Source organism: Protopterus annectens, chromosome 3.part1, assembly GCF_019279795.1.
Source record: "Protopterus annectens isolate FY-2018-M chromosome 3.part1, PAN1.0, whole genome shotgun sequence".
In the NCBI taxonomy this organism is placed as follows: domain Eukaryota; kingdom Metazoa; phylum Chordata; order Ceratodontiformes; family Protopteridae; genus Protopterus; species Protopterus annectens.
Window position 1 is genome coordinate 1,462,614,056 of NC_056732.1, and position 27,752 is coordinate 1,462,641,807.

At 41.9% G+C, this 27,752-nt stretch overlaps 1 protein-coding gene across 1 annotated transcript in view; it reads left to right on the forward strand.

Moving 5' to 3' along the window:
- The window catches only part of PTER (phosphotriesterase related), a 594,119-nt gene that overhangs the window by 287,221 nt on the left and 279,146 nt on the right, over positions 1-27,752 (forward strand). The window contains exon 3 of the mRNA XM_044067533.1: positions 24,565-24,830. Within this exon, the coding sequence (XP_043923468.1) occupies positions 24,565-24,830 (266 nt within the window). The remainder of the gene's footprint in view (positions 1-24,564; positions 24,831-27,752) is intronic.

The window sequence follows — 27,752 nt, forward strand, 5'->3', positions numbered from 1 at the left end:
ACTCTTCATACCCCATGCATAGGGAGTATTGATTCAGCTCCATATTGCTCAGTTAACACCCCCCGAGCTCTTACTAACCTGTAGCTGATTCTGGCTTTTCTCAAAGCCCTAGGCCTTGGTAGACATAATCTATCTCTCATTCACTCCAGCTGTTTCTATTCTTTTCTTCTGCATTTCTCCTTTTACATACAGGATGGTGTGGGTTCATTCAGTCAGGGCATGTGTTCTGAAACAGCACAGTCCCACATACAATGCAGTTGCTTCTAGTGGCACTGTGTCACAAAAACCACAGCTTGGACCTGGAGTTATAAGCTGCTTCTGTGACATCCTGACTTTCACATCTTGGTTGGCTGCTTGTCTTTATGGTAGTGGGGTCTCTTCTCGCTGCCCACAACTGTCATAAAGGCACCAATTAGCAGTAACATTTCTATGTTAACACAACTCAAGAAAAAAGTCAACCAATAAAATGTGGTTAGATTACTACATAAAACCCTTGGTCATTCAGAACCTCATAGCCACTGTTGGCACAAACAGCAGATACTGCTCCAACCTCCACTTTTCATTTGTAAATCTATTTTTTTTTTGTGGGATTGTAATGGTGTACTTCTGCTTTTTGGCATATTTTCCATTGTGTTCAACTGCTAGAGTAACCTTTAGAATTGCTGTATATGTTATTGAGGACAGAGATTTAATGCAGCTTTCTGTGTTGGGTTGAGAACTGCTGATCATGCTAACAGTGGACAATGAGCACTGAATGACCATAATGTTTATGTAAGCAGTGCCATGTCTGCTACTGCCATATCAGGATTTGGCATCTGGGCTCCTGTTTTAACTGTAGCTGTGATAATCAGGATTCCCCTTTCCTTGATTTACATAGGCTTTGCGGTAATAACAACTGACAGAAATTAGCATTGTTATTTGATCTTGATCTCTTCCTGGACCACAATATTTAGCTTGACCATTAAGGAACCTAGGAACAATAATGGGCAATCAGTCTTAGGGATATACAATGCTTAACTATATGCACCTTTAAGCATTCCCACTTAGAAGTTCTTGCCACCCATTTTGAGCACTCAATAGTGCTCACCCCCCTCCCAAATCAAGCAGGGTAACCCTGGTGTAAATTTGTTTCGACCCATCCAGTCATCTGAAACGGCCATAAAGGTAATAAAAGCAGAATACCTGCAGAGGTAACTTATTCCAAAGGAGGAGAAAGCATCGAGTTAGAGACCTGGTCCAGCAGCTAGGCTTGTTTATGTGCTGGTGTAGATTCAGGTCCCTAGTGCAGATGTTTGTAGAGCCTCTGGTTTTGTGAATACATAGGAGGTCAAATAGGAATGGATGTTTTATGGCTGGAAAAGCAAGGCATAGATCACCTGGTAGGCTATCGCATATAAGTAGAGTCATGGTAATCTGCTGAGATAGTTTTAAGACCTTTAATTCTCTTGGTTAGAAATCTTTGGGGGCCTTTCCATTTGAGTGATATGTTTGGATTTGTACATACCAAAGAGGGCACTGTATTAGACAATGTGTTTGATAAAGGAAGAGTACGGTTGTACAATGACTTTCAAATCTTGAGGATATTCTCTTGGAAATTAACTGTGCTGTACAATTACTGTGGTATCTCATGGGTTAGACAATGGTCATTTTCCTCCTATATCACTGGTCATGCTCAGCAGTCTGCATCTGCAATAATTTCTTCTTCAACCTTCCCCCTGACAAGTGGGGTACCAAGGGGCTGTATTCTGCTGCCAGTAGCAAACCTTTATTGAGGGAAAAGCCTCAGTTTTTTTCTTATGCTGATGACACACAGCTTTACCTCTACTTTTCTCAGGAATTAATTGTGGTCTTAAATTAAGTTGCCTCATACTTGGACTGTATCCACATTTGGATGATCGATATTTGGCCAAAGCTCAACACCATCAAGATGACCACTGTGACCATTAAAGCCACCCCTTGTAAATTCATTTGCTCTAGTTAGGTCAACTAATATATTCATAGTGGTGAAAAACTGTAATCTAGGTGTGACAGTTGCCTTTTAGGCTGCCCTTAAAAAACAGGTATCAGTCAAGCCTTCTGCTGTCATCTGTAGAATGTCATCCTGGTTAAACATCTTTTTCCTTATGAAGACTTACCTATGGTCATACATGCACTGGTTTCTTCATGGCTGGACTACTGCAGTGTCCTTTATATGAGATTAGCAGACACTAAAGCTTGACCAGTTTCAACTGGTGCAGAACTCTGAATCCTGGTTACTTACTGAGGTGTCTAGAATAGATACTGTCATATAACACCAGCAGAGCCCACACTAGTCCTTATTCCATTTTGTATTGCCTACAAAGTCCTCATCTTTGTTTGCCTAGCTGTATACAACTTGGGTTCGCCACCTTAGAAAATTTAACTAGTACTCGCCTGCTCTCACTATCATTCCCTTGAGTAATGGACTGTTGTAGTGTTAGAGGAGTCAGCTTGAGTCCCCATGAAAACATTCCTTTGTACATAGGGAGCCTTATCTTTGGAATGTCTTACTTGAATGATTTAAGATTATAACATTTGTGGTTTCATATGCTCACTCAGAACTTTTCCCTTTGACCTTTATGAGGTGCACCCACATTCTATTCCTTATAATTTTATAGTCTGTTTATATATTTTTCTCATTATATGTTCTTGTGCTTTGTGATAGTACTTATTATAGGCACATAAATGTATTTGGGCTTGAACAATCTCTGTTATGATTGTTGCATCCACAGCTGGTACAACTTTGTGATTGAGCAGATCTCAAGTCATCCTGTACCTTCCTGGCTCTTTCTGTTTCATCAGTTTGGGTATGTCATTTTTTTCTCTTTGAAATATAGTAGCCCTCTGTTTATAATATTTTACCTTTGGTTTCTACCTCTTGGTTCTTACTTTGCATTTCTTCTATGGGCAACTGTGCTTCTTTCATTTGTGTGTACAATTCTTTTGTTTGTCAGCACTCATTCTTTTAGTTTCTGGCATTGTATTCCTTTCCAGTGAGGGTTCAGACACAAAGAATTTATACTTTAATAAACTCAATAGAATGGCACAATAACAGATTTTTATTGTCTTGCAGTGATAATGCCCGAGTCATATATTAACTAACTGCCTCTTTTTCACATCAGTGACTTGTCATCTTCACACTGGCACTTATGATAGTCCTTTCTCATACTTTCAAAAATTTTAATTTCCTCTGTGATATGTTTGTTTATCTTGTGAGGTTTGGAAACATTTTGGCTAGATTCTTTATCACATGCCTTCTGTATCACTCCTTCACTCTCAGTTTTCACTTCTGACATCTATCCAGATTTTGTAAAACAGATGGTTCTTGTGACGGTTCTCTAGCAAATTTAGGCCCAACTCCTCAACTCTTCCATTTTTCATTCTCCAGTTTAGGATTCGGCTTTGTTTTCTTATTCTCCAGGTTCAAGTTTGGTTGCACTCTCTTCTGTTACTGTGGTGTGCTTCACTGTATTTCTCCCTGCTTTACAAGGCAGCACATTTTCTTGAACAGCAGCTTGATCAATATCACTTCCATTTTGCTTTACAATTTCTATCTTATTCATTTGGGTATTCTCCGCTTCTGGTTCTTTCACTGAAGTTTATTTCACTTCTTTTTAAAAAGCGTTAGAACAGCTGCATTCTTGCTACCCTTTTTAAGCTTACTTTGAGACATCAGTAGAGTCTTTTCAGAAGGAATTGTGTCAGACATAACTAGAGAATCTGTTAAGTTAGAATCTATACATGGACTACATTTTGCATAAAGTATAGCAGAGGCATTCTGGAAATTATGGCCTGTTTGTGGAACATCAAGTCCTTCTTCTGTCTTTTACACAGTGATACTAAGTGTACTATTATGACATTCATCACAGTTTTGTTGCATTGTTTCTGTAGAATCTAGGCCCTGAATGTTTTCACTGCTGTTCTTCATAATTATCATTGCTGCAACAGCCTAAGTTATATACTGCCAAGGATGTAACATCTGGCCGCCTTCCAAAACTTTTAGGACACATTCCATGTGCCCAAAAGTACAGTTGTGTACACTTACCATAAATGTAGATGTTCGAGTATATTCACTGTTGCAGTCATTACATTTGGGTTATCTGCTTGCAGGTAGCCCTCAGTCGGCCTGATTAACAAAGTCTTGGGTCCTGCGTTGGTTGCTGTCCCTTCTTCCATGATGTCAGGTCATCAGGGGTATAAAACATGCAGCCAATGCCATTACATCAGTTTTTCTTGCCCCAGATGTCAGGTGCCCCCCTAATGGAAAGCAATTAAACATAAAAGCACAAAGATATACCTCCAGCAAAAAAGCAAATACACCAAAAAGGCTTTTAAGCATAGTAAAGGAAAGTAGAGGTATAGTCAAAAGGAAGTTAGGGGGCTGGAGGGAGGGTAACCAAGACTGCAATAGTGAATACACTCTACACTCTAACATCTACATTTATGGTAAGTGTACACTACTGTACTATGTTCTTCATGTTTCACTGTTGCAGTCATTACATTTGGGTAGATTCCCAAAGCTATGGTTGGGAGGAGGAATTTAGATAGCATTAGGGCCAGCTATAAGGTCCTGCAAGACTGCAGTGGCAAAGCCAGCTCTGGATTTAGAGAAAATTGGCAAATGATAATGCTTGGTGAAAGTATGTACAGAACTCCAGGTAGCAACTTCTAGGATGTCCCTGGTAGGGACGCCTCTGAGTAAGGTTGTAGAGGTAGATGCAGCCCTGGTGAAGTGAGGTCTGATCCCCTGGGGGATAGGTTTTCTATGGTGCTTATAGCAGAAATTAATGCAATGGCTTATCCATTTAGAAATGGCTTGCTTTGAAATAGCCTTCCCCTCTGCCCCTGCAGCAAATGCCACCAGCAGTTGTTCAGATTTTCTGTGAGGTTTAGTCCTGTCCAAGTAGAATCTAAGTTGTCTGTGCACATCTAAGGAATGCAGTATCCTTTTCCCTTTATTCTGTGGATTGGGAAAGAAGGTTGGCAAATGAATGGACTGATTAAGAGCCACACTGGATACTACCTTGGGCATGAAGGATGGATTGGTTCTGAGGGACACCCTGTCAGCATGAAAGATGATGAAAGGCTCCACTGCCATAAGGGCCTGTAATTCAGAAACGCTTCTAGCTGAAGTGATTGCTAAAAGGAAAGCTGTTTTCCAAGAAAGAAATTTTAAGTCTGCAGTAGCAGCTGGCTCGAAAGGAGGTAGTGTGAGTTTCTCCAAGACAAAGTTAAGGTCCCAGGCTGGGGTTGGAGCTCTCCTGGGTGGTCTCACATTTTTGGTCCCTCTGAGGAACTGCTTGAGCAGTGGATGAGAGAAGAGGGGAGGTTCTGTGTTATAATGAGCTGAAATGGCTGAGGCGTGGATTTTAATGGAGAAAAAAGACAGGCCCTTGTGAAGCATCACAGTTAAATATTGTAAAATCTGAGGTAAATTGGGTGTGGCTGTGCTCATCCCTTGAGATTGGTTCCAGGCACAGAATCTTTTCCATTTTTCAGCATAAGATTTTCTAGTACTAGGCCTCCTTGTCTCTAAAATGATATCCATCACAGGTTTTTGAGGGATGGTAAAGGAGAGATATTTGCCAGGCTGCAAGGTTCAGTGTTAGAAGTTGAGGGTGCAGAATCTGGTTCTCCTGCTGAGACAGCGGGGAAGGAGTCTGAGGCAGGTGCCATGGAGATAACCGTGCCACACTGCGCAGGAGGGGGTACCAGTGTTGGCGTGGCCAGTCTGGAGCAATCAAAATCATCCTTGGTTTGTCCTGTTTGATTTTTAGTAGTACTTTGGAGAGCAGAGGCAGAGGGAGGAAGGCATAGACTGATAGGGTTTCCAGCTGAAGGACAGAGCATCCACTTTCCAGGCTTGTTTGTGGGGAGTCCTTGTGCAAAACTTGTCCAATTGGTAGTTCTGGGGAGAGGCTCCCCCATTTGCTTGTCAACATGTTGAAAATCCTTGGTTCCAGTTTCTACTCATGTGGGTCCATGAGGTTTTTGTTTAGTCTGTGTGCCAGTGTATTTCATTTTTCTGTCAGGAATTAAGCTTGCAGGTGCTCTTGGTAGCACAAGGCTGTGTTCCACAATGCCATGGCTAGTCTGCAGAGGGGGTAAGAATGTGTACCCCCCCTGCTTGTTTATGTACCACATAACAGTGGTGTTGTCCGTCTTTACCATTAGTTGTCCTGGAAGAATGTGGTCCTTGAAGGCTGTCAGAGAATTCTGTACAGCTAACATTTATTTTTGATTGATATGCAGGTGCATTTGACTTGGGTTCCATTTTTCCTGAATGCACTTCCCTGCCAGGTGAGCCCCCCATGCCTAGTCTGATGCATCTGTTAGGGTTTGGGCTGCAGGGAGTGGTGTGAAAGGTAGTCCCTTGTTTTGGTGGCAGGCCTCTGCCCACCAAAGGAACTCTAGGCGTAGGCAAGGTATGATAGTATTCTCAAGACCTAGAAACAATGATTCCTAACACCATAGGCTTTTTAGATACCACTGTAGTTTCCTCATATGCAGTCTTGCATATGGAATTAGAAGAATGCAGGAGGCCATAAACCCCAAGGCTTGCAGTATTTGTCTTGCAGATAGCAGGGTTTTTGTGGCCACTTGTTTGAAGTAGGTTGTCAAATGAATTTGCTTTTCTGGCATGAGGTAAGCCATCTGGGAAGTTGTATTCAAGCTTGCTCCCAGGAATATAATTTGTTTACAGGGTACCAGGTGCAATTTCTTTTCATTTGTGGTGTACCTCAGACAAGTTAGAACCCTTTTTACAAAGGCCAGATGATTCAAAAGTATGTCTTGGCTTTCTGCCTGAATTAGTCAATCGTCCAGGTATGGGTATATCTGAATATTTCTTTGCCTGCAAAATGCAATAACTGGAGCTAGGCACTTTGTGAATACCCTGAGCACCGTAGATAAGCCAAAGGGCAGTGCAGAGAACTGATAGTGCGTGTAGCCTGCTTTGAACCACAGGTATCTTCTGCAAGATTCCCTGATTGGGATGTGCAGGTATGCTTCTTTTAAATCTAGTGTTGCCAACCAGGCATCTTTGCCTAGCATAGGAAGTAATTGGTGAAGAGTCAGCATCTTGAAATTTGGAATCTCCAAAAAGGTGTTTAGAGTAGACAGGTCCAAGATAGGACGCCATGAATTGTCTTTTTTGGGTACCAGGAAAAATCTCGAGTAGAAACCTTGTCCCTTTTCCTCTTCTGGTACCAGTTGAATAGCCCACATGCTTAATAGAGAAAGTACTTGTTTCTGAGCCTCTGCCCACTGATTTGGGGGTAGGTCCAGCCACCAACTTGGTGTTGGCAACGTGTGGAAGTGAAATCTGTATCCCTGGGACACTATATTTAAAACCCATTTGTCCTGGGTAATGGTAAGTGCTTGGAAATTTTAAAAGGAAGTCATTGAGACAGTTTACCATAGGGGGGTGTCTTATTATTCCCAGACTTGGAAGTGGAGGCCCCCCACTGCTTAGTTCCGTGAGTCCCCTGGGACTGAAACCTGGGGTTTTTGCTGTGTCTGGGTTTGGCTTGAGAAGACCTGGAAGGGGCTGGAAAGGACCAATTCTTAGAGGGCCAGTGCCTACTATATCTAGGAGGCTGAATTTGTAAAAAAATCTAACAGTTTGCATAGATTTATCTTTATCTTCCATCTTTTTAAGAACTTCCTCAGCCTTGTTTCCAAACAGGTGGTCCTGATTTAAAGGAGCATCCAACAATTTATCTTTAACATGATCAGGCAAAGATTGCTCCTTAAGCCAAGCATGCCTTCTGAGCACAGACCCAGTAACAGAAACCCTGCAAGAGGCCTCTAATGAATCAAAACCACATTGCAAAGTATGTTTTCCAACTTGTTCGGCAGAATGCATTAAATCCTGCAATTCTTTATTTTCCACACAGTCAGGAATCAACAACATTTTCTGTTTAAGCAGTCCAATAACATGTTGATGATATTTTAACAGATGAAACTGGCAGTTTAAAGCCCTGATGGCCAGGGTTGCAGAAGTGTAAACCTTCTTACCCCATCTATCCAGCGCCCTGGAGTCTCTATCAGAAGGGGTAGGATTTTTAGCAGTAGAAGCCTTAATGCCCTTGGGTCCCTGTGAAACAGTCTCTGGATCTGCAATAGGACTATTGAAAAGGAACTTGTGGGACTCAGGGACCCTGTAGTGTCTGTCAGGTTTTCTAGCAGCAGGAGGCAGGGAATCAGGGGCCAAAACTAGATTCCGAAAAAGCATCATCAACAATGTCTAGTACAGAAGGAATAGCTAAAGGCTTATGCTGAGGTAGGAGAAGGAAATCCCTAAGCCTCTTTTTTGAATCGGAAAAATCCTGGCTTTCCCAGTGGAAATGCTCCCTTAGAGTATGTAAGGTTTTCCCAAAGGAAAAATCCTCAGGAGGGGAAGCAGAGGGAATAAATTCCTCTGCATCAGAATCTTCATAAGTAGGTAAGGGCAAATCCAGATCATCAGAAGAATCAGAAAAAACAGAATCCTGATCAGAAGATTCATAATCAACTTCAGTCCTAGGCCTCTTAGAAGGGGGGGGGGGGTTGGCTACCCCTGATTACAGTTATTAGATCTTCAGCCATTCTTATCATTTGTTTTTTAGGCATAGAGGCCTGAGCATGTGGCCTGGGCGTCATTTTTTTAAACATGGATTGAGATTTAGGCCTAAGTAATGAAGGAGGCGTCAATTTAATATGCAAGTCCATAGGCCTGAATACACCCTCAGAAGCTGGTGCTTGCACAGCGGCTCTGGACCCATCCAAGGTAGAGACATCGGCGGGTTCCATAGTTAAAGCACCTTGTGGCAATACCGGACTCCGAATGGGTCTCAGTAGAGACCTGCGAATCAGAAGTAGCGGGTATCAGGGGCTGCGAAAGTGCCTCACTGAGTACTGGCGACTGGCTTAGGATACTCGTTGTTGGCAGCTTTGGACCTCGGCGGCCTGTCTGTCTTATCTTTGCATTTTTTTGGAATCCCGGTAGTCGGATGGCTAACCGACGACATTTCTGGATAATTAAACTGAGAACCGAAATATTTAGAGGTGAAAATATACCGACGACGGATAGTACGCTGATTAAATAAAGCACAAAACTGACAGCAAGGTACGTCGTGGTCAGGGCCTAGGCAAGGAATACAGTACGAATGAAAATCTTTGAGGTATTTGCTTTCTACAAGTAATGCAATTATTAACTTTTACTGACATCGGTAAGGAGCAAGAAAAAGTTTCCCCAACGGGGTACTTAGCTTTAGTTGAAGACTTCGGTTCTGAAACTCGAAAACGAAAATTTCAGGAGTCTGCCGACTGGCACTTGTGAACTGCTTCTGCTTCGGGCACCGCACTGCAAGAAAGACTGATGTAATGGCGTCGGCTGCATGTTTTATACCCCTGACGACCTGATGTCATAGAAGAAGGGACAATAACCAACGCAGGACCCAAGACTTTGTTAATCAGGCCGACTGAGGGCTACCTGCAAGCAGATAACCCAACTGTAATGACTGCAACAGTGAAACACGAAGAACATCCATTGGTTATCATGAGATGAGCTAACTAGAAGTTGTGTTTGGGCATTAAGCCCTTCAGAGCTTTCCTACTGGTGAAAATACAGCTCCTCTGCAAGCACAGATTGAAGGTCAGCTGATACTCTTCCATTGCAGATAACTGACACTTTACTTTTAGTTGGAAAAAAACTTACTCTGTTTGTAAAACTTTATGGTTTAAGGTAGGAAAAAGTATTTTAATGACTTCTGAATACAAACAGGACTGTTACTTTTTTTTGTAGTAAGTTATTAAAACTATATTTTTCTGTGGTAAAAGTTGTATTATTTTATTTTTGGAAGCTAAGGATAATGTTTAAAGTGATTTTTGCTGTACTTAAATGGGAAAATGTTACTTTTTTTACACCCTACCTGTTTTACTGACTATTGCTGCCAAGCTTTCTCAGGAAATCCGACAGCTTTTTCAGCTTAATCATGGAACTTACCTACCAGTTCCTTGGAAATTGACCCCATTCCTAAGTCAGGGCATAATTAAAGTTCATGAAATTAGTATTGCTGCAGTCTTTGATGTTAGCCAAGGGTGCCGTTCTCTGCATCCACAATGTATGTATGCACATACATGTATAGAGTTGGGAATGTAGGAACAGTACTAGGCAAATGACCACAGAAACCAAATAATGCTGTGGTCTAACCAGCAGGTAACAGATGTTCATCGTGTTACACTGCTGCAGTCATTACACTTGGGTTATCCTGCTGTTAGGTGGTTCCGCAGTCGGCCTGAGTTCCAAAGTCTTGGTCCGGCGTCGGTTGCTGTCGCCTTCTCCCTGACATCAGTGCGGCAGGGCTATATAAGATGCAGCCGACGCCATTTTCTTCAGTCTTTCTTGCCGCGCGGTGCCCGAAGCAAAAGCAGTTTGCAAGTGCCGGTCGGCCATCTCCTGAGATTTTCATTCCGAATCTAGAACCAAAGTCTTCTACAAAGCTAAGTACCCCATTGGGGAAACTTTTTCTTGCCTCAGACCGATGTCAGTAAAAGTTAATAACTGTATTTCTTGTGGGAAGCAAATTCCTCATAAGGATTTCCATTCTTATTGTATCCCATGCCTAGGCCCAGACCACAACATCACTGGTTGTCTGTTTTGTGCTAGGTTTAACAAGCGCACTATTAAATGTCGGTTTGATTTTGCCCGACATTATTTTGGTAGAAAATTCAATTATACTATGCAGTCGGAACTTCTGACGACCGGAATACATAAAAAGCACAAAGACAAGGTAGGCATCCGAGGCCCAAAACTGACGAAACCTCTTCTAGGCCAGTCGCCGGCTCTCCGGTTTTCAGCGAGGTGCCTTTGCAGCCCCTGACGACCGCTTCTGTAGAACCACAGGCCACCTCTGACTCCCACGTGGAGATGGCTGGGCCTTTGGACGCACAAGTTATTCAGCCTACCGAAACTAACCCTTCAGAGGGAGCTTGCAGCTTCAGAGGGTGTTTTCAGACCTACTCAGTTAAGCATTAAACCCTTTGCTAAGTCTAAACCAGCTTTAAAAATCAAAGAAACAAATGCAGCATTCTCCAGCACAGGCCTCCATGCCTAAGAAACAAATGCTCAAAATGGCCGAAGACCTAATCACTCTGATCAGGGGGTCCCATCCCCCTCCTGATAAAAGGCCTAGACAGGATACAGGCTATGATTCATCCGACCAGGTGTCCATCTCTTCATCTCTTCAGATTCATCCTCAGACCTAGGATATTCTTTACCCCCTTATGAGGATTCTGATGCTGAGGAGTCTATTCCATCAGCCTCTCCGCCTGAGGACTACTCCTTTGGGGAAACCTTGCATACCATGAGGGAGCATTTCCATTGGAAAGGCCAGGATTACTCAGAATCCAAGAAAAGGCTCAGACTTCCTTTTATTACCTCAACACAGACCCCTTGCTATTCCACCAGTGTTAGATATTGTGGATGATGTGCATACTGAATCCAGCTTAAATCCTGATTCCTTACCTCCAGCCCCAGTTAAACCTGACAGATACTACAGAGTCCCTGACTGACACAAATTTCTGTACAAAAGCCCTGTTGCTGATCCTGAAACTATTTCTCGGGGACCAAAAGGGTTAAGGCCTCATCAGCCAAGAATCCAGTTCCCTCTGATAGAGATTCCAGAGCATTAGACATATGGGGAAAGAAAGTATATACATCTGCAACTTTAGCAATGAGAGCCTTAAATTGCCAGTTTCACATGCTAAAATATCAGCAATTTTTACTGTCTCAGTTGAAACAAAAAATGCTTCCAGATTCAGATCCTCCTACTTTTAAAGAAATGCAGGATTTATTGCATGCAGCTGAACAGGTGGGAAAACATACTGTGCAATGTGGTTTTGATTCTTTAGAGGCCTCCTGCAGAGCAGCAGTTACAGGCTCTGTCATTAGAAGACATGCTTTGTTAAAAGAACATACGTTACCAGATCATGTTAAAGCAAAATTATTGGATGCACCTCTGCAGCAGGATGTGTTATTTGGAGTTGAGGCAGAAGTGGTATTAAAGAAAATGGAGGATAAGGCAAAATCTATGCAAACGGTGAAAGATTTCTTACAGGTTCAGCCTCCTAGATTTAGCAGAAATTGGCCAACTAAGAATTGGTCCTTTCCAGTTAGACATACCTCAAAGGGGCAGATACAGATATCCAAGAGGTAGAGGTCAACCACAAGGTCCTTACAGGCCTCGACAATGGGTTGCATCAGGCCAGAAAGAAGGGGAAGACACCATATAAAAAGCAGCCCCAATGACTTCCCACTACAGCTGCCAAACAATTCTCTCTTGGCAGCCCCCTTGGGAGGAAAACTGGCACTTTTCTATCACAATTGGCATATGATCACCAAAGACAAATGGGTTCTCAACATTGTATCTCAAGATTACAGGTTCCACTTTCACACTCTGCCAAGGTTAAAAGGAATGCCAAATCTGCCACCAAATCAATGGGCAGAGGCTCAAAAACAAATTACAGCACTCATGGATATGAGAGCTATTCAAAAGGTATCACCACAGGAGCAAGGACAAGGATTTTACTCAAGACTCTTTCTGGTTCCCAGAAAGGACAAAACCTGGAGGCCCATTCTGGATCTTTCTTCTCTAAATACTTACCTGGATGTTCCGAAATTCAAAATGTTGACACTACAGCAGCTTCTTCCCATGCTGGGCAAGAAAGCTTGGCTCGTGACATTGGACCTCAAGGAGGCATACCTGCATGTCCCTATCAGACAAAACTGCAGAAGATACCTCAGGTTCATAGCTGGTTCAATGCACTATCAATTCTCTGCACTGCCCTTTGGCTTATCTACTGTGCCCAGGGTCTTCACAAAGTGCCTGGCACCAGTAATTGCATTTTGCAGACAGAAAGGAATTCAAATTTATCCGTACCTGGACGACTGCCTGATTCAAGCAGAGAGCAAAGACATTCTTCTAAAGCATCTGGCATTTGTAAAAAAGTTATTAAGTTGCCTGGGATACACAGTAAACAAAAATAAAGCAAAACTAGTGCCCTCACAAGAGATAATATTCCTGGGTGCCAGCTTGAACACAACGGCCCAGATGGCTTATCTCACACCAGACAAGCAAGGACAACTGACTCAATACTTTCAATTGATGGCAACAAAGACCCAACTCACTGCAAGAAAAATTCTGCAGGCCTTGGGTTACATGGCATCTTGCATACTACTAATTCCATATGCCAGACTGCATATGAGGAAACTACAATGGTACCTAAAGAATGTATGGTCTCATCACTGTCAAAGTTTGGAAACAGTTATACCACTAATTCCTTGCCTTCAACAGGAGTTTCAATGGTGGGCTCAAGCTTGTCACCTCAACAAGGGACAGCCTTTTACTCAACCCACAGCCAGGCAAACACTGACAACAGATGCATCGGATTATGCCTGGGGAGCACACATGGCAGGCAACTGTACTCAGGGCAAGTGGCTCGCAGAACAAAGGCATCTTCACATCAATCAAAAAGAGATGCTAGCTGTACAAAATGCCCTTATAGCTTTCAAGGACCTACTACATCCAGGACAAAGTACAGTTTTGTACCTACCATAAATGTAGATGTTCGAGTGCTCATACAGCTGCAGTCATCACACTTGGGTTATCCTGCCGTCAGGCGGGTCCTCGGTCGGCCGAATTCCAAACTCTAGGTCCGGCGTTGGTTGTCGTCGCTTCTTCCCTGATGTCAGTGCGGCAGGGGTATAAAAGAGGCAGCCGACGCCATTTTCTTCAGTTTTTCTTGCCCCAGATGTCAGGTGCCCCCAGAATGGAAGGCAAAACATGATGTTATGCAAACATACATAAGTAGATAAATCAAAACAGTAGTTGCAAGCAAATACACCATAAAGGAAAACCCAAAATAGGTTGTATGTTAAAGGTGTTTGTCATAAGCCCTGTCCTAAGAGGGGATGGAGGGAGGGTAACCTGGACTGCAGCTATATGAGCACTCGAACATCTACATTTATGGTAGGTACAAAACTGTACTATGTTCATCGTGCATACAGCTGCAGTCATCACACTTGGGTAGAATCCCAAAGCTAAGTAAGGGTGGCTGGTACTAAGCAGAATTAGGAGGGGCTAGAATGCCCTGCAGGACTGCTGTGGCAAAGCCCGCTCTAGATTTTGAGTATAGTGGAAGGTGGTAGTACTTGGAGAATGTGTGCACTGAACTCCAAGTAGCTGCTTCCAAAATGTCCTTGGTAGGGACCCCCCCTGAGGAAAGCTGCAGAGGTAGCTGTAGCCCTGGTGGAGTGGGATCTGATGTATACAGGCACTGATTTTCCATGAAATGAATAACAAAAGCGTATGCAGTGGGCTATCCATTTTGAAATAGTCTGTTTGGAAAAAGCCTTTCCTTGAGCACCTGTAGCATAGGACACAAAGAGCTGCTCAGATTTCCTGAATGACTTTGTTCTGTCCAAGTAATAACGAAGTTCCCTGTGAATGTCCAAGGAATGTAGTAGCCTCTCACCTTTGTTCTGTGGGTTTGGATAAAAGGTAGGTAAATGAATAGTCTGATTCAAAGCTACACTGGATACTACCTTTGGCATGAAGGTAGGGTTGGTTCATAAGGAAACCCTGTCCTGATGGAAAATGATGAATGGTTGCACAGCCGTGAGGGCCTGTAGCTCTGAAACCCTGCATGCTGAGGTAATAGCCAGAAGGAAGGCTGTTTTCCACGACAAGTATTGTAACTCTGCTGAAGAAGCCGGCTCAAAAGGAGGCAGGGTCAGCTTTTCCAATACGAAGTTGAGGTCCCAAGCTGGGACTGGTGGTTTCCGTGGGGGTTTTATATTTTTTGCCCCTCTGAGGAACTGCCTTAACAGAGGATGTGAGAATAAAGGAGGATCCATATTGTATTGTGCTGAAATGGCTTGATGGAGGAGAAGGAAAGGCCACTGTTTAACATCTCAGCTAGGTACTGTAAAATTTGAGGTATATTTATTACCCAAGGATTCTGGCCCTTTGCTTGATTCCAGGAACAAAATCGTTTCCATTTGGCGGAGTAGGTTTTTCTAGTAGAGGGTCTCCTGGCCTCCAAGATGACATCCTGCACCTCCTTGGAGAGGAGAGTCTGTTGGGAAATTAAGGTATTCTCCATGCAGCTAGATTTAATGTTCTGAGCTGACTGTGAAGGGTTTTGTAGTTGTGCTGGGACAACAGAAGAGGAACTTGAGGTAGGATCCATGGTGGTGAGTGTGACAGGCTCTTTAGGAGAGGATACCAGTGCTGTCGTGGCCAGTCTGGAGCAATGAGAATCATTTGTGGCCTCTCTGCTCTGGTTTTTAATAGGACTTTGGTCAGTAGAGATAGAGGCGGGAAGGCATAGACTGTCAATTTTGTCCAATTGAACGAGAGTGCATCCACTTTCCAGGCCTGTGGATGATAGGTCCTTGAGCAGAATTTCTCCAACTGGTAATTTCTGTGGGTAGCAAATAGATCTATGTCTGGCTGTCCCCATGCCTGAGTTATCCTTGAGAAGACTTGAGGATGTAACTTCCATTTGTGTGGGTCTGTCATATTTCTGCTTAAGTTGTCTGCCAGTGTGTTTTCCTTCCCTGGCAGGAATTGTGCCTGTAGTTGAATTTGTAATTCCAGTGCTGTGTTCCACAGGGTCATAGCTTGCCTGCACAGGGGATATGACTGAGTCCCCCCCTGTTTGTTTATGTACCACATGACTGTGGTGTTGTCTGTCCTTATTAATAGCTGGCCTGGATGCAGTAGGTCTTTGAAGGTCATAAGAGCATTTTGCACGGCTAGCATCTCCTTTTGGTTGATGTGTAGGTGCATCTCTTTTTGGGACCATTTTCCCTGAATGCACTGATCTGCCATGTGTGCTCCCCAGGCATAGTCTGAGGCATCTGTTGTGATGATTTGAGTTGCTTGTGGTAAACAGAAAGAGACCTGTGTTTCTTTGGCATGCTTGCGCACACCACAAAAATTCCTTTTGAAGGCATGGAATGAGTGGTATAATTGTTTCCAAGCTGTGGCTGTGTTGAGACCATAAGTGTTTTAGGTACCATTGTAGTTTCCTCAAATGCAGCTTTGCACATGGTATTAGTAGGATGCAAGACGCCATGAACCCCAGAGCCTGCAGGACTTTCCTTGCAGTTAGCCTGGTTAAAGTTGCCATTTTGTTGAAGTATTGAGACAGTTGCCCTTGTTTGTCTGGTGTGAGGTAGGCCATCTGGGTCATTGTATTTAAGCTAGCACCCAGGAAAATTATCTGTTGAGAAGATATTAGTTTTGATTTTTTTTTTGTTCACTGTGTAACCCAGGTAATTTAACAGTTTTATTACAAACGCCAGATGCTGCAATAGAATGTCCTTGCTATCCGCTTGGATCAGGCAGTCATCCAGATATGGGTAGATTTGGATTCCTTGTTGTCTGCAGAAGGCAATTACTGATGCCAGGCATTCCGTAAACACTCTGGGCGCAGTAGATAAGCCAAAGGGCAATGCAGAGACTTGGTAATGGGTTGAACCTGCAAGAAATCTGAGGTATCTTCTGCAATCTTGTCTGATAGGGACATGCAGGTATGCCTCCTTGAGGTCCAACGTTACCAGCCAAGACTCCTTGCCCAGCATGGGAAGAAGCTGCTGTAATGTGAGCATCTTGAATTTTGGTACCTCTAGATATGTGTTTAGAATAGATAGGTCTAAGATGGGTCTCCAATCTTTGTCCTTCCTTGGTACCAGAAATAGTCTTGAATAAAAACCTTGACCTTGTTGTTTTGCAGGTACCTCTTGAATTGCTTTCATATCCATGAGAGCGGAAATTTGTTTTTGTGCCTCTGCCCATTGATTTTGTGGCAGGTTTGGCATGCCTCTCATTTTTGGAAGGGTGTGAAAGTGGAACCTGTAGCCTCTGTGTATAATATCCAGAATCCATTTGTCCTTTGTAACAATGTGCCAGTTTTTTGAAAATAAGGCCAGTTTTCCACCCAAAGGTGCTGCCATTATAGCTTTGTTTGGCAGGCATAGAGGAAAGTCATTGTGTCTGTTTTCTAAATGACTGTGGTCTATCTTCTCCACCTCTTGGGGCTGGTGCTTGCCACTGTCTAGCTCTGTAAGATCCTTGAGGTTGTCCTCTACCCCTTGGGCATCTGTATCTGCCCCTTTGGGGTCTGTCCGTGGCTGGAAAGGACCAATTTTTTTAAGGCCAGTTTCTGCTGAAGCGTGGAGGCTGCACCTGCAAGAAATCTTTAACTGTTTGCATAGATTTCGCTTTTTCCCCCATTTTCTTTAGTACCTCTTCAGCTTTAACACCGAACAATACATCTTTTTGTAGTGGTGCATTTAATAACTTTGCTTTGACATGATCTGGTAAGGTTTGCTCTTTGAGCCAAGCATGTCTACGTATGACAGATCCTGTGACAGCAGCTCTACATGAGGCCTCTAAAGCATCAAAACCACACTGCGAGGTATGTTTCCCCACATGTTCTGCTCCATGCAACAAATCCTGCAACTCTTTCAAATCTGGTTGTTCTGTTTGTGTCATTTTGCTTTTCAGCTGAGATAGCAAGAACTGTTGGTACTTTAACATGTGAAATTGACAGTTTAATGCCCTCATGGTTAAAGTGGCTGATGTATACACCTTTTTCCCCCACCTTTCTAATGCTCTGGAATCTCTCTCTGAAGGTAAAGGGTTTTTAGCAGTAGAGGCCTTAATCCCCTTGGGACCTTGTGAAATTGTTTCTCGGTCCGCAGTATGGCTTTTATAAAGGAACTGGTGAGAATCAGGAACCCGGTAATATCTGTCTGGTTTAACTGGGGCTGGAGGTAAAGAGTCTGGATTAAGACTGGCTTCTGCGTATACATCATCCAAAATGTCTAAGACAGGAGGGATAGCCAGGGACCTATGCTGGGGAAGCAGTAAAAATTCCCTGAGCCTTTTCTTGGAATCTGAGTAATCTTGGCCTTCCCAGTGGAAGTGCTCTCTCAATGTATGCAGGGTTTCCCCAAAAGAGTAGTCTTCAGGGGGGGAGACCAAGGGAATAGACTCCTCAGCATCAGAGTCTTCAAAAGGGGAATAGGCATAATCCTGGTCCTCAGAATGGTCTGAGGTAATAGAAGCCTGGTCTGAGGAAGGGTAGTCTTCCTCCAACCTGGGTCTTTTGTCTGAGGGGGGTTGAGAACCCCTGATGAGAGTAATCAAATCCTCAGCCATTTTAAGCATCTGTTTTTTAGGCATGGGGCCTTGATGTCCTTATCCTTGCATCTTTTGCCTAAAACTGGCGTCGGTGTATCCGATGACATGATATAATTACATTTTTTGCCAAAATAATGAAGGGCGAACTCCGCCCGGTGCTTAATAATGCGCTTGTTAAATCTAGCACAAAAACGGCAGGCCGAGACGTTGTGGTCTGGCCCTAAGCAAGGTATACAGTAAGAGTGAAAATCCTTATGCGGTATTTGCTTCCCACAAGAAATGCAATTATTAACTTTGTCTGACATCTGTCTGAGGCAAGAAAAGTTTCCCCAACGGGGTACTTAGCTTTAAAGAAGACTTAGGCTGAAATACTGTTCGTAAATCTCAGGAGCTGGCCGACCGGCACTTGCGAACAGCTTCTGCTTCGGGCACCGCGCGGCAAGAAAGACTGAAGAAAATGGCGTCGGCTGCCTCTTTTATACCCCTGCCGCACTGACATCAGGGAAGAAGCGACGACAACCGACGCTGGACCTAGACTTTGGAATTCGGCCGACCAAGGACCCGCCTGATGGCAGGATAACCCAAGTGTGATGACTGCAGCTGTATGCACGATGAACATCTATTACTAAAGACAGACAACACTACAGTTATGTGGTACATACACAAGCAAGGGGGCACTTACTCCTACCCCCTCTGCAGACAAGCCATGACCTTGTGGAACACAGCTCTAAACTATCAAGTTCATCTGCAAGCACAATTCCTGACAGGAGAGAAAAACACACACTAGCAGATGACTTAAGCAGAAACATCATGGATCCCCACGAATGGGAATTGAATCCACAAATATTCAGAATGATAACACAGAAATGGTGGAGCCCGGACATAGATCTGTTTGCATCCACAATGAACTGCCAGCTACAGAAATTCTGCACAAGGAGTTACCATCCACAAGCATGGAAAGTGGATGCCCTCTCATTCAGCTGGAAAAACCTACAAGTATACGCTTTCCCACCACTACCTCTCCTGCCAAAGGTACTCATAAAAGCCAGGCAAGAAGAGCCAAAGATGATCCTGATTGCACCAGACTGGCCACGCCAGCACTGGTACCCAATCTTAAAGAACTTAGCACAAGGACCACCCTGGATTTTGCCTCAAATCCCACATCTGCTGACTCAGCACAACAATCAGATACTACACAGCCAGCTAAAGACCTTAAACCTAGCTGCATGGAAGATTCCTTAGTCAAGCAAGCAATGCCGCTCTCCAAAGCTGTTATGGATGTCATTCTGGAGGCCAGAAGGCCTAGTACCAGGAAAGCCTATTTGGATAAATGGAAGAGATTTTGTGCCTGGAACCAATCTCACAGCCTTGACCCTAATGTCCCAAACATTCCTCAGATACTACAATATTTAACTGAGATGCTGGACAAAGGCCTCTCCTTCTCATCCATCAAGATCCATGCCTCTGCCATCTCCGCTCATTACAACACGGATCCACCAATTTTCTCTAATCCTTTGCTAAGACAGTACCTCAGAGGGGCTAAAAACATAAGACCGCCCCGTAGAGCACCTACTCCAACTTTGGACCTCAACTTTGTTTTGGAAAAATTAACTTTACCTCCTTTTGAGCCAGCTAACACAGCAGAATTAAAATATATCTCTTGGAAAACTGCTCTGCTCCTGGCAATAACATCAGCACGAAGAGTTTCAGAATTACAGGCACTAATGGCAGTGGAACCTTTCCTTATTTTCCACCAGGACAGGGTGTCTTTAAGAACTAACCCTACGTTTATGCCAAAGGTGGTATCCAGTGTGGCTCAAAACCAAACTATTAATTTGCCAACTTTTTATCCAAAACCACAGAATAAAGGGGAGAGACTACTGCATTCCTTGGACATTCACAGGCAGTTACACTTCTACTTGGACAAAACCAAAGCTTTCAGGAAATCTGAGCAATTATTGGTAGCATATGCTGCAGGAGCACAGGGAAAAGCCATTTCAAAACTGACTATTTCAAAATGGATAGGGCACTGTATACGTTTCTGCTATACACACTATGGGAAACCTGTACCTAGCAGCATTAGATCTTACTCCACTAGGGCAACAGCCACTTCAACTGCCTACCTCAGAGGAGTACCTACCAAGGATATTTTGGAAGCAGCAACTTGGAGTTCTGTTCATACCTTCACCAAGCATTACCATCTGCTTCTATACTCTAAATCCAGAGCTGGCTTCGCCACTGCAGTGCTGCCGGGCCTTATAGCCACCCCTAATGCCTTATAGAACCAGCCACCCTACTTCAGCTTTGGGATTCTACCCAAGTGTAATGACTGCAGCAGTGTAACACGATGAACATAGTACAGTTTTGTACTTACCATAAATGTATATGATCAAGTGTATACACTGCTGCAGTCCAGGTTACCCTCCCTCCTTTCCCTCTTACTTACTGGTACGTACCTATGTCTTGTACTCTTTACTACCTATGGGGAGTATTTGCTGGTAGCTGAAAGTTGTTTGCCTTTCTCATGTATGTTTTATTAGCAATTTGAATTGCCTACCTATTTGGGGGCACCTGACATCTGGGGCAAAAAAAACTGAAGAAAATGGCGTCGGCTGCATCTTATATACCCCTGCCGCACTGACGTCAGGGAGGAGGCGACAGCAACCGATGCCGGACCAAAACTTTGGAACTCAGGCCGACTGGGGAAGTGCCTGACGGCAGGATAACCCAAGCGTAATGACTGCAGCAGTGTATACACTCTAACATCTACATTTATGGTAGGTACAAAACTGTACTTTACTAGTACATCAAAACACTACCTCCTGTAACAATTACCAAGTCATGATAACTGGGAAAAAATATGTCCCACTACTACAGAAAAGTTATACAAATAAAGTTGATTATAAGAATGCAAGTACACATAATGATAAAAATGGTAATTATATTAGATCCCTTAATATAAGATACAATTATGATTCAAAAGAAATACAGAATATTATAATTAGACATTGGCAGATGTTTTTGAAAATGCCCAATATTTTGGAAGTATTTTCTTAACTACTTATATTTACTTACAAGAGAGGACATAATGTCAAGGAGATTTTAGAAAAAGGTAATGAGTTTATTCAGAATATTGCAAACCCCAGGGTACCTAGAATTGTGGTGGATGTGTACAATATCCTTTTGTATCCAATAGTGATACAATAAGTCCTGTTGCTGGACATATGTTGAAAAGTTACACATTTTAATTGTTTAAGCAGAGGGGTTGTATATCTGGCATCTTGTAATATATGTTTATCATTTTATGTGGGCATAACCAGAAGAGCTCTGAGGAAGAGGATTTATGAGCATTTCAAATATATTAAGAATAAAGTGGAAAATAATGCCTTGTATAAACATTGTTGGAAATGATGGAAAAGTAAGGGGTGACTAATGGGAAAATTATGAGAACATTTTGAGTTATTGTGGCAGTTCAAACTTAATGCCAGTAATTTTCTGGGACTGAATGACTGTTTCCATTGACCTGGTGTTAAAATTAAGATCAGCTACGCTTTCCTGTTCTTTGTTTCCTTAAGTCATTTTGATATATATTTATCTTGAAATATATTTAAATTATTTTACATATATATTTTAATAATTTTACCACTGAGCATTTGTTTAGAAACTGTTTATCGTTGTAATAATGAATTCATTTGTTTATACATTTTTAACTTGATCTTTTGACCTGTTGCACTTTACATAATATTACATATAGGTATAAAATTATACAACAGAGTTTTTAACATTTTTAGAGTGGAAAATAATTGTTACAGACTGGTTTGAATATCAACATTTGAAGAGATATTGTGATAAGTTTGTTTATATGGGAGAAATGATGTAAAAGATTATTGTGGTGATGCACCAATAGGTCGTAGTTGTTGTTATAAGAATTGTAATTAATTTATTTGACTTGTTCTGGTAAAGTCTCTGAGTGGACAAAAGCTCATAGTAATAAAAATATTATTGTGGGCAACATGATTTGTATTTTGGTTACCCCATTGTCATGATTTGGTAATTGTTGTAGGAAGCATTGGTTTGATTAAGTGACCACAGGAACCCATACCTCTCAACTGCAAAGAGAATTTTGCAGAATGCACAGATTTTTGCCTTCTTTCTCTGGTATCAGGGTGAGATGTTGGCAGGCATCCTGTGGCAATTGTTGAACTCTGTAAATCTGAGAATGGGATAAGCTATGAGCAATGGTGCTAGACTTTCTGGGGATGTGACTAGTTGAAAATGACAATTTAATATGTAAATGTAACAACAAAGGTGTGCTCAGAATTGATTGCGGATTTCTGGCAACTCATGAAGGATTGAAGTCACTAAATAACAGACATTTAGACTGCATATTATTCAGAAAATGCATACTAGTACAAAACCTGTGTTAACTTCCTGTATTTATGGCAGCAATATTTAAAATCTGTCCCTGATTTTGGGCTTCTGCTCCCCCATTATTTGTGGTTTTGTCTGGAAGTCTTGTGCTAACAGGATGAAAGGTATGCAAGAACCATAAAATGCCTAACTATAAACACCTTTAAGCAGACTCACTTAAAAGGTTCTTACTCGGTTTACAACCACTTAATAGTGTTCAGCCCCTGGTGTAAATTTGTGTATACCCATATGAGTGTGAAGGCCAGCCTTAAAGGCAGACAAAGTGATACTTATTTGGCTTGTAGTGGTAACTTAGTTCATTGGCCGGGAATGTGTTGAGTTAAGAACCTTTTCCTCAAACGAGTGTTGTTTATTTGTTGGTGTAGGGTTATGTCCCTAGTATGAGTGTTTGTAGAGTCACTTTTTTTTAATTTTAATTGCACTTTTTGTGCCTTGCTGTCTGCTGATCATCAGCCTGTGATATATTGGCATATTCATTCCTGTTAGGGTGAGAGCTGTTCCCAACATGTTTGTTCCGTGTGAGAGCCAGTTTCAGAGCCATTATCCTTGTAGCCATTAGGGCATTTTTATGGAAGCAGCCTTACCCCCACCCATGGCCATGACATGGACTCCACATGACAGAGAAGACACCTATGCCCCTCATTTAGATGTGTGCCTGTTCCGTGATACACCGTTACAAGGGTTAATAACAATGGCTTAGGCCATCCCACCCATGTCCCTCTCTCCTGGGGCCTGTTTTCTGGGAAGTGGCCTGTGCAACTCCCCTCAGCATGTCACCACAGGGGATGGAGCCACCACAACTCTTCCTCCCTCTCACCCTCCTTGGTGAGCTCACCAATGCATATCATGCATATCCCACCCACCCGTCCCTGACTGTTCTAGCATTGTAGCCACTGTTCCATTGTGAGTCCTCTAGGTCAGAGCTATATCCTTTTGCATCACAGTGCCAAGGGGAAAATACAGACACGTATGCACACACACACACACACACACACACACACACACACACACACACACACACACACACACACACACACACACACACATATGTTTGTTTGTCTTTTCGGCTTTTCCCGGTTAGGGGTTGCCACAGCGGAACTCCGGTCCGCTAATGATTGGCACTAGATTTTTATGGTGCTGAGTTGCCAGCCCGACCCCCAACCTTCAGCAAAGGCACGCCCATTCACACATGTCTTTCTCACTTAAGTTTACATGTCCTCCATGTGTTTGCATGTTTTTTTCTACCGGTTCTCCGGTTACCTACCATATTCCAAAGACATGAAGAAAGTGGATTGGATACTATAAATTGGACATAGTTGTGAGTGTGTGTACATGTGTGAGGTAAAGAATAGCAACCACGACAGGGATAACTACCTGGCAGTGTGAAAAATGGGATTCTATATAAGATTTTTTTTTGTTTCTAATGACTGTAGTAGTTACCAGTAACAAGTGTCAAAACAACTTTAGGCAGGCATTTTTCTGTGTTTTAGCTACATTAATATTTATGGATGAATAAGCTGCAATGTGGTGGATGAGGTAATGTACACGCAGGTTTAAAGAGGTTGGTTCAGGTTGTGCCTGAAAATGGTCTTCAAACCTTTGCTGTTACCCAGTTAACAAATGTAATACATATAAACATGCATAAATCAATAAGGAAGTGAATTACTGAACTGATTAGTTGATTGAGCAGTCATTTAAGTCATTCTGTAGTTCTTTGATGACAATGTTAAATGCTGAAGTCATGAAAGAAATGTTGTAATTTGCACTTTAAAAACATTAAAAACAGCCTGATGTTAATGAATGTAAGCTTGGTAAATATCTGTTTTATTTATTTATTTAGTTATGTGCAATTTTATGAAGAGTGTATTTTCTACAGTTGAATACAGTGAACTGAAGGAAATGCTTGTTCTTATTCTAGCTTACTGAAATTATTATTAATGAAGTAATTACTGGAGTTGATGGCACAGATATTAAATGCGGGGTAATTGGAGAGATCGGCTGCTCATGGCCTTTGACTGAGAGTGAGAAAAAGGTTCTTCAGGCAGCAGCTCATGCACAGACGCAGCTTGGCTGTCCATTGATCATCCATCCTGGCAGAAACCCAGATGCTCCAGGCCAAATTGTTCGACTGCTTCAGGAAGCAGGGGCTGATATTAGAAAGACTGTCATGTCTCATCTTGATAGGTAAGAGAAACTCTCATACCAGTTTAAATGATTTCTTCCATGGTTAAGTTTGAGTACTCAAAACTTCAGTGTACATTAAAGTGCTGATGCAGTATCTACGTGGTATGCTACATCCCTACACAGTTTCTCATCATGGCTTGAGGTAAGAAATGATCACCTTTGATAGCTGTGAAATAAGTCTAAAATAACAGTGAGATAACACTGCTGTGAGCTTAGATGGAAAAATGCATAGTCATAAACCAGATTTTGTTGAAAACACAGTATTTTGATCATTTGTAGAATGAAGCTGTGCAGTCTTTTATTATGCCACCGTAGTTCACAAAACAAACACCTAACCAAAAATAATTTGACTTTTTTTTTCAAATTCAGATTTTTTTTCCCTGTCTTTTAAACAAAGAAGCATTTGAAAATGGGATAATACTTTTTAATAGACTGCTGAATACTCCCTTATAAAAGTCTAAATTTGAAAGATAACATATGAGATTAGTAAGACATGCCAAAGTAATAACATGGTCTTCATTGCCACCCCAAGTGAAGAAATTTCTGGAAAACCATTAGATTACCTAAGGCATCCCATAATTGATTTATTAAGGGTAATAGCCAACCACTGTTATATTAAAAAAAAAAAAAGAACAATTAAAATAATTACTTAAACTGTAAATTTCTACTCTGCATTACCAATTCAAATTATTTAGTGTCAGAAATTTTTGAAAATGTATAAGCATTTTAAATCAATGTTATACCCCTCATATCAAACCTGCACTGTTTGTATGACTAGAATGAAGCTGCTAAATGAACACTGTTTACAGACTGCTATAAAATACATAATATTGAAGAAAAACATAAAATAAGTCCAACGTGTAAAATAGCATTAATACATAAAAAAAATTGTGAGAACTATTCATGTAACACATTCTTTGCCTCTTTCCATTTCCTAAAGATTTTCTTAAATTTCACAGTGAGTTTGGGATTGTTACTCGTCTCTCGCTAACATAGATGACAAGCAGGTGGGTTATTTTGTTTATTTTTATTTTTTATTTAACATTTGTTTATCGGGAAAGTCCGACTTGGAATGAAGCCAGTTTTCAGCAGAGGCCCAGGGAGAAGTGCTCCAGATTCATGTCTTTGTAATTAGATGCTTTAATACACAGAAACACATCAGGATGGATAGCAGCATCATAAAATATAAACAAACATGTGCATACATACATGCTTACATCTCAACACCTTACTAGAAAATGGCAGTCAGACTTGCATTTGCTCAGTATTTCTACACTTGTGCAAGCCCTTGGATAGCTTTGTAAAGGTACATACACACACACTGATCTAAATCCTCCCTCTTAAAAAGATTGCCCTTGGTAAAAAACAACACTGGAGTTAGACATGCATTATTATAGACATTAGAAACAAACACAATGTTCATGTCCAAGTTGCTGTTTATCTGTTACATGGCCTGGAGGTACAACTGGCTCTTGTAACATAACAGTCTGGACTAAATTTAACAACAGGGACAGTCTACGGTGAACAACTCATATTAGGAACTTCTGGATTTATCACAGGAATGAGACTATTCTCTGTAACGTCCTCTGGAATTGGAACACTGGACAACTCTGAGATCACAGGCAATGTGCTGTGGTATAGGCTCAGACACTGGTCTCAAATGTTTCCGATTCCACCTAAACTTTGCTCCTTGTGATTCCACAATGTACGATCTCAGCTCTGGGCAAATATTCTTCACATCACCAATCCGATCATAACCTTTGGATGTTTGCATCCTTTCCACTTCTCCATCTTGTAATGGATTGAGCAGTTTGCTGTTCGTATCATAGTAGGACTTCTGGGTTAAATGCTTCTTCAGCAGATTGGCTTTCACTGATCTGTTGTTCTTGACACATGGAACCAACAATTGACTACTGATTAGTACTATAGTTCTGGTTTGTCTCAACAGAGGTCTGTGAGCAGATGAACCAAGATGTTTGTCACTTGGAATGCTTCTGAGATTCAAAAGATTTAGGAAGACATCACTACTATCTTGTTTTGACTTCTCTTTGAACTGCATGTTCTCCCAAACAATTTGTCTGTGGATATTCTGGGCTACTCATGACATGAGTAAAGTCCCATTCTTCAGCAAATCTTTTGAACTGTTGGCTTGTAAACTGCGTGCCATTGTCAGAAATAACGTTGTGTAGACTACCATGGACTGCAAAATGATGCTTCATCTTAGTAATGATAGTACTGGATGCTAGGTTAGGAAGTAGTTCAGTTTTGAACCAATTGGAGTAAGACTCTACTAACACCCAGTAATGTTGACCATTCCATTTGAAAATGTCGGTGGCTACTGTCGACCAAGGTGGTTCAGGAATCTGGTTTAGATTAAGTGATTCCTTCTGTTGATGTGGATTAGTAGTATTACATATGGAACAAGATAAATGTGCTGTCTCAATGTCTTGCGACATAGAAGGCCAAAATACCAGTCCTCTCGCCTTTCTTTTAGAAGAGTTGATTCCTGGGTGACCATGATGCAAGATAGTAATGTACTGTTGTTGCAAGAACTTGGAACAATTACTTTCGGACCTTTCATAATGATACTTTTGTCAGACAAAATCTCATCTCTGTATGGAAAATAAGACTGCACTTCTTGAGATAAACTACATTGCTTTGACATCCATCCTTGATTGATAAAAGTCGTTGAGCCTTTGTAAAACTGGATCTGTGGCTGTGTGATTTCTTAGTTCATCAAAACATGTGGAAGAAAAATTTCTCACTTCCATGACTTCAAAATTGAGGTTTTCAGTCTCATGCTGTTCTCTGGTGCATCTGGGCAATCTGGACAATGTATCAGCAAGATAAAGAAGTTTGCCTTTCTTGTAGACGAGTAAAATTATACTTTTGTAATCTAAGCATCATACGTTGCAATCTGGC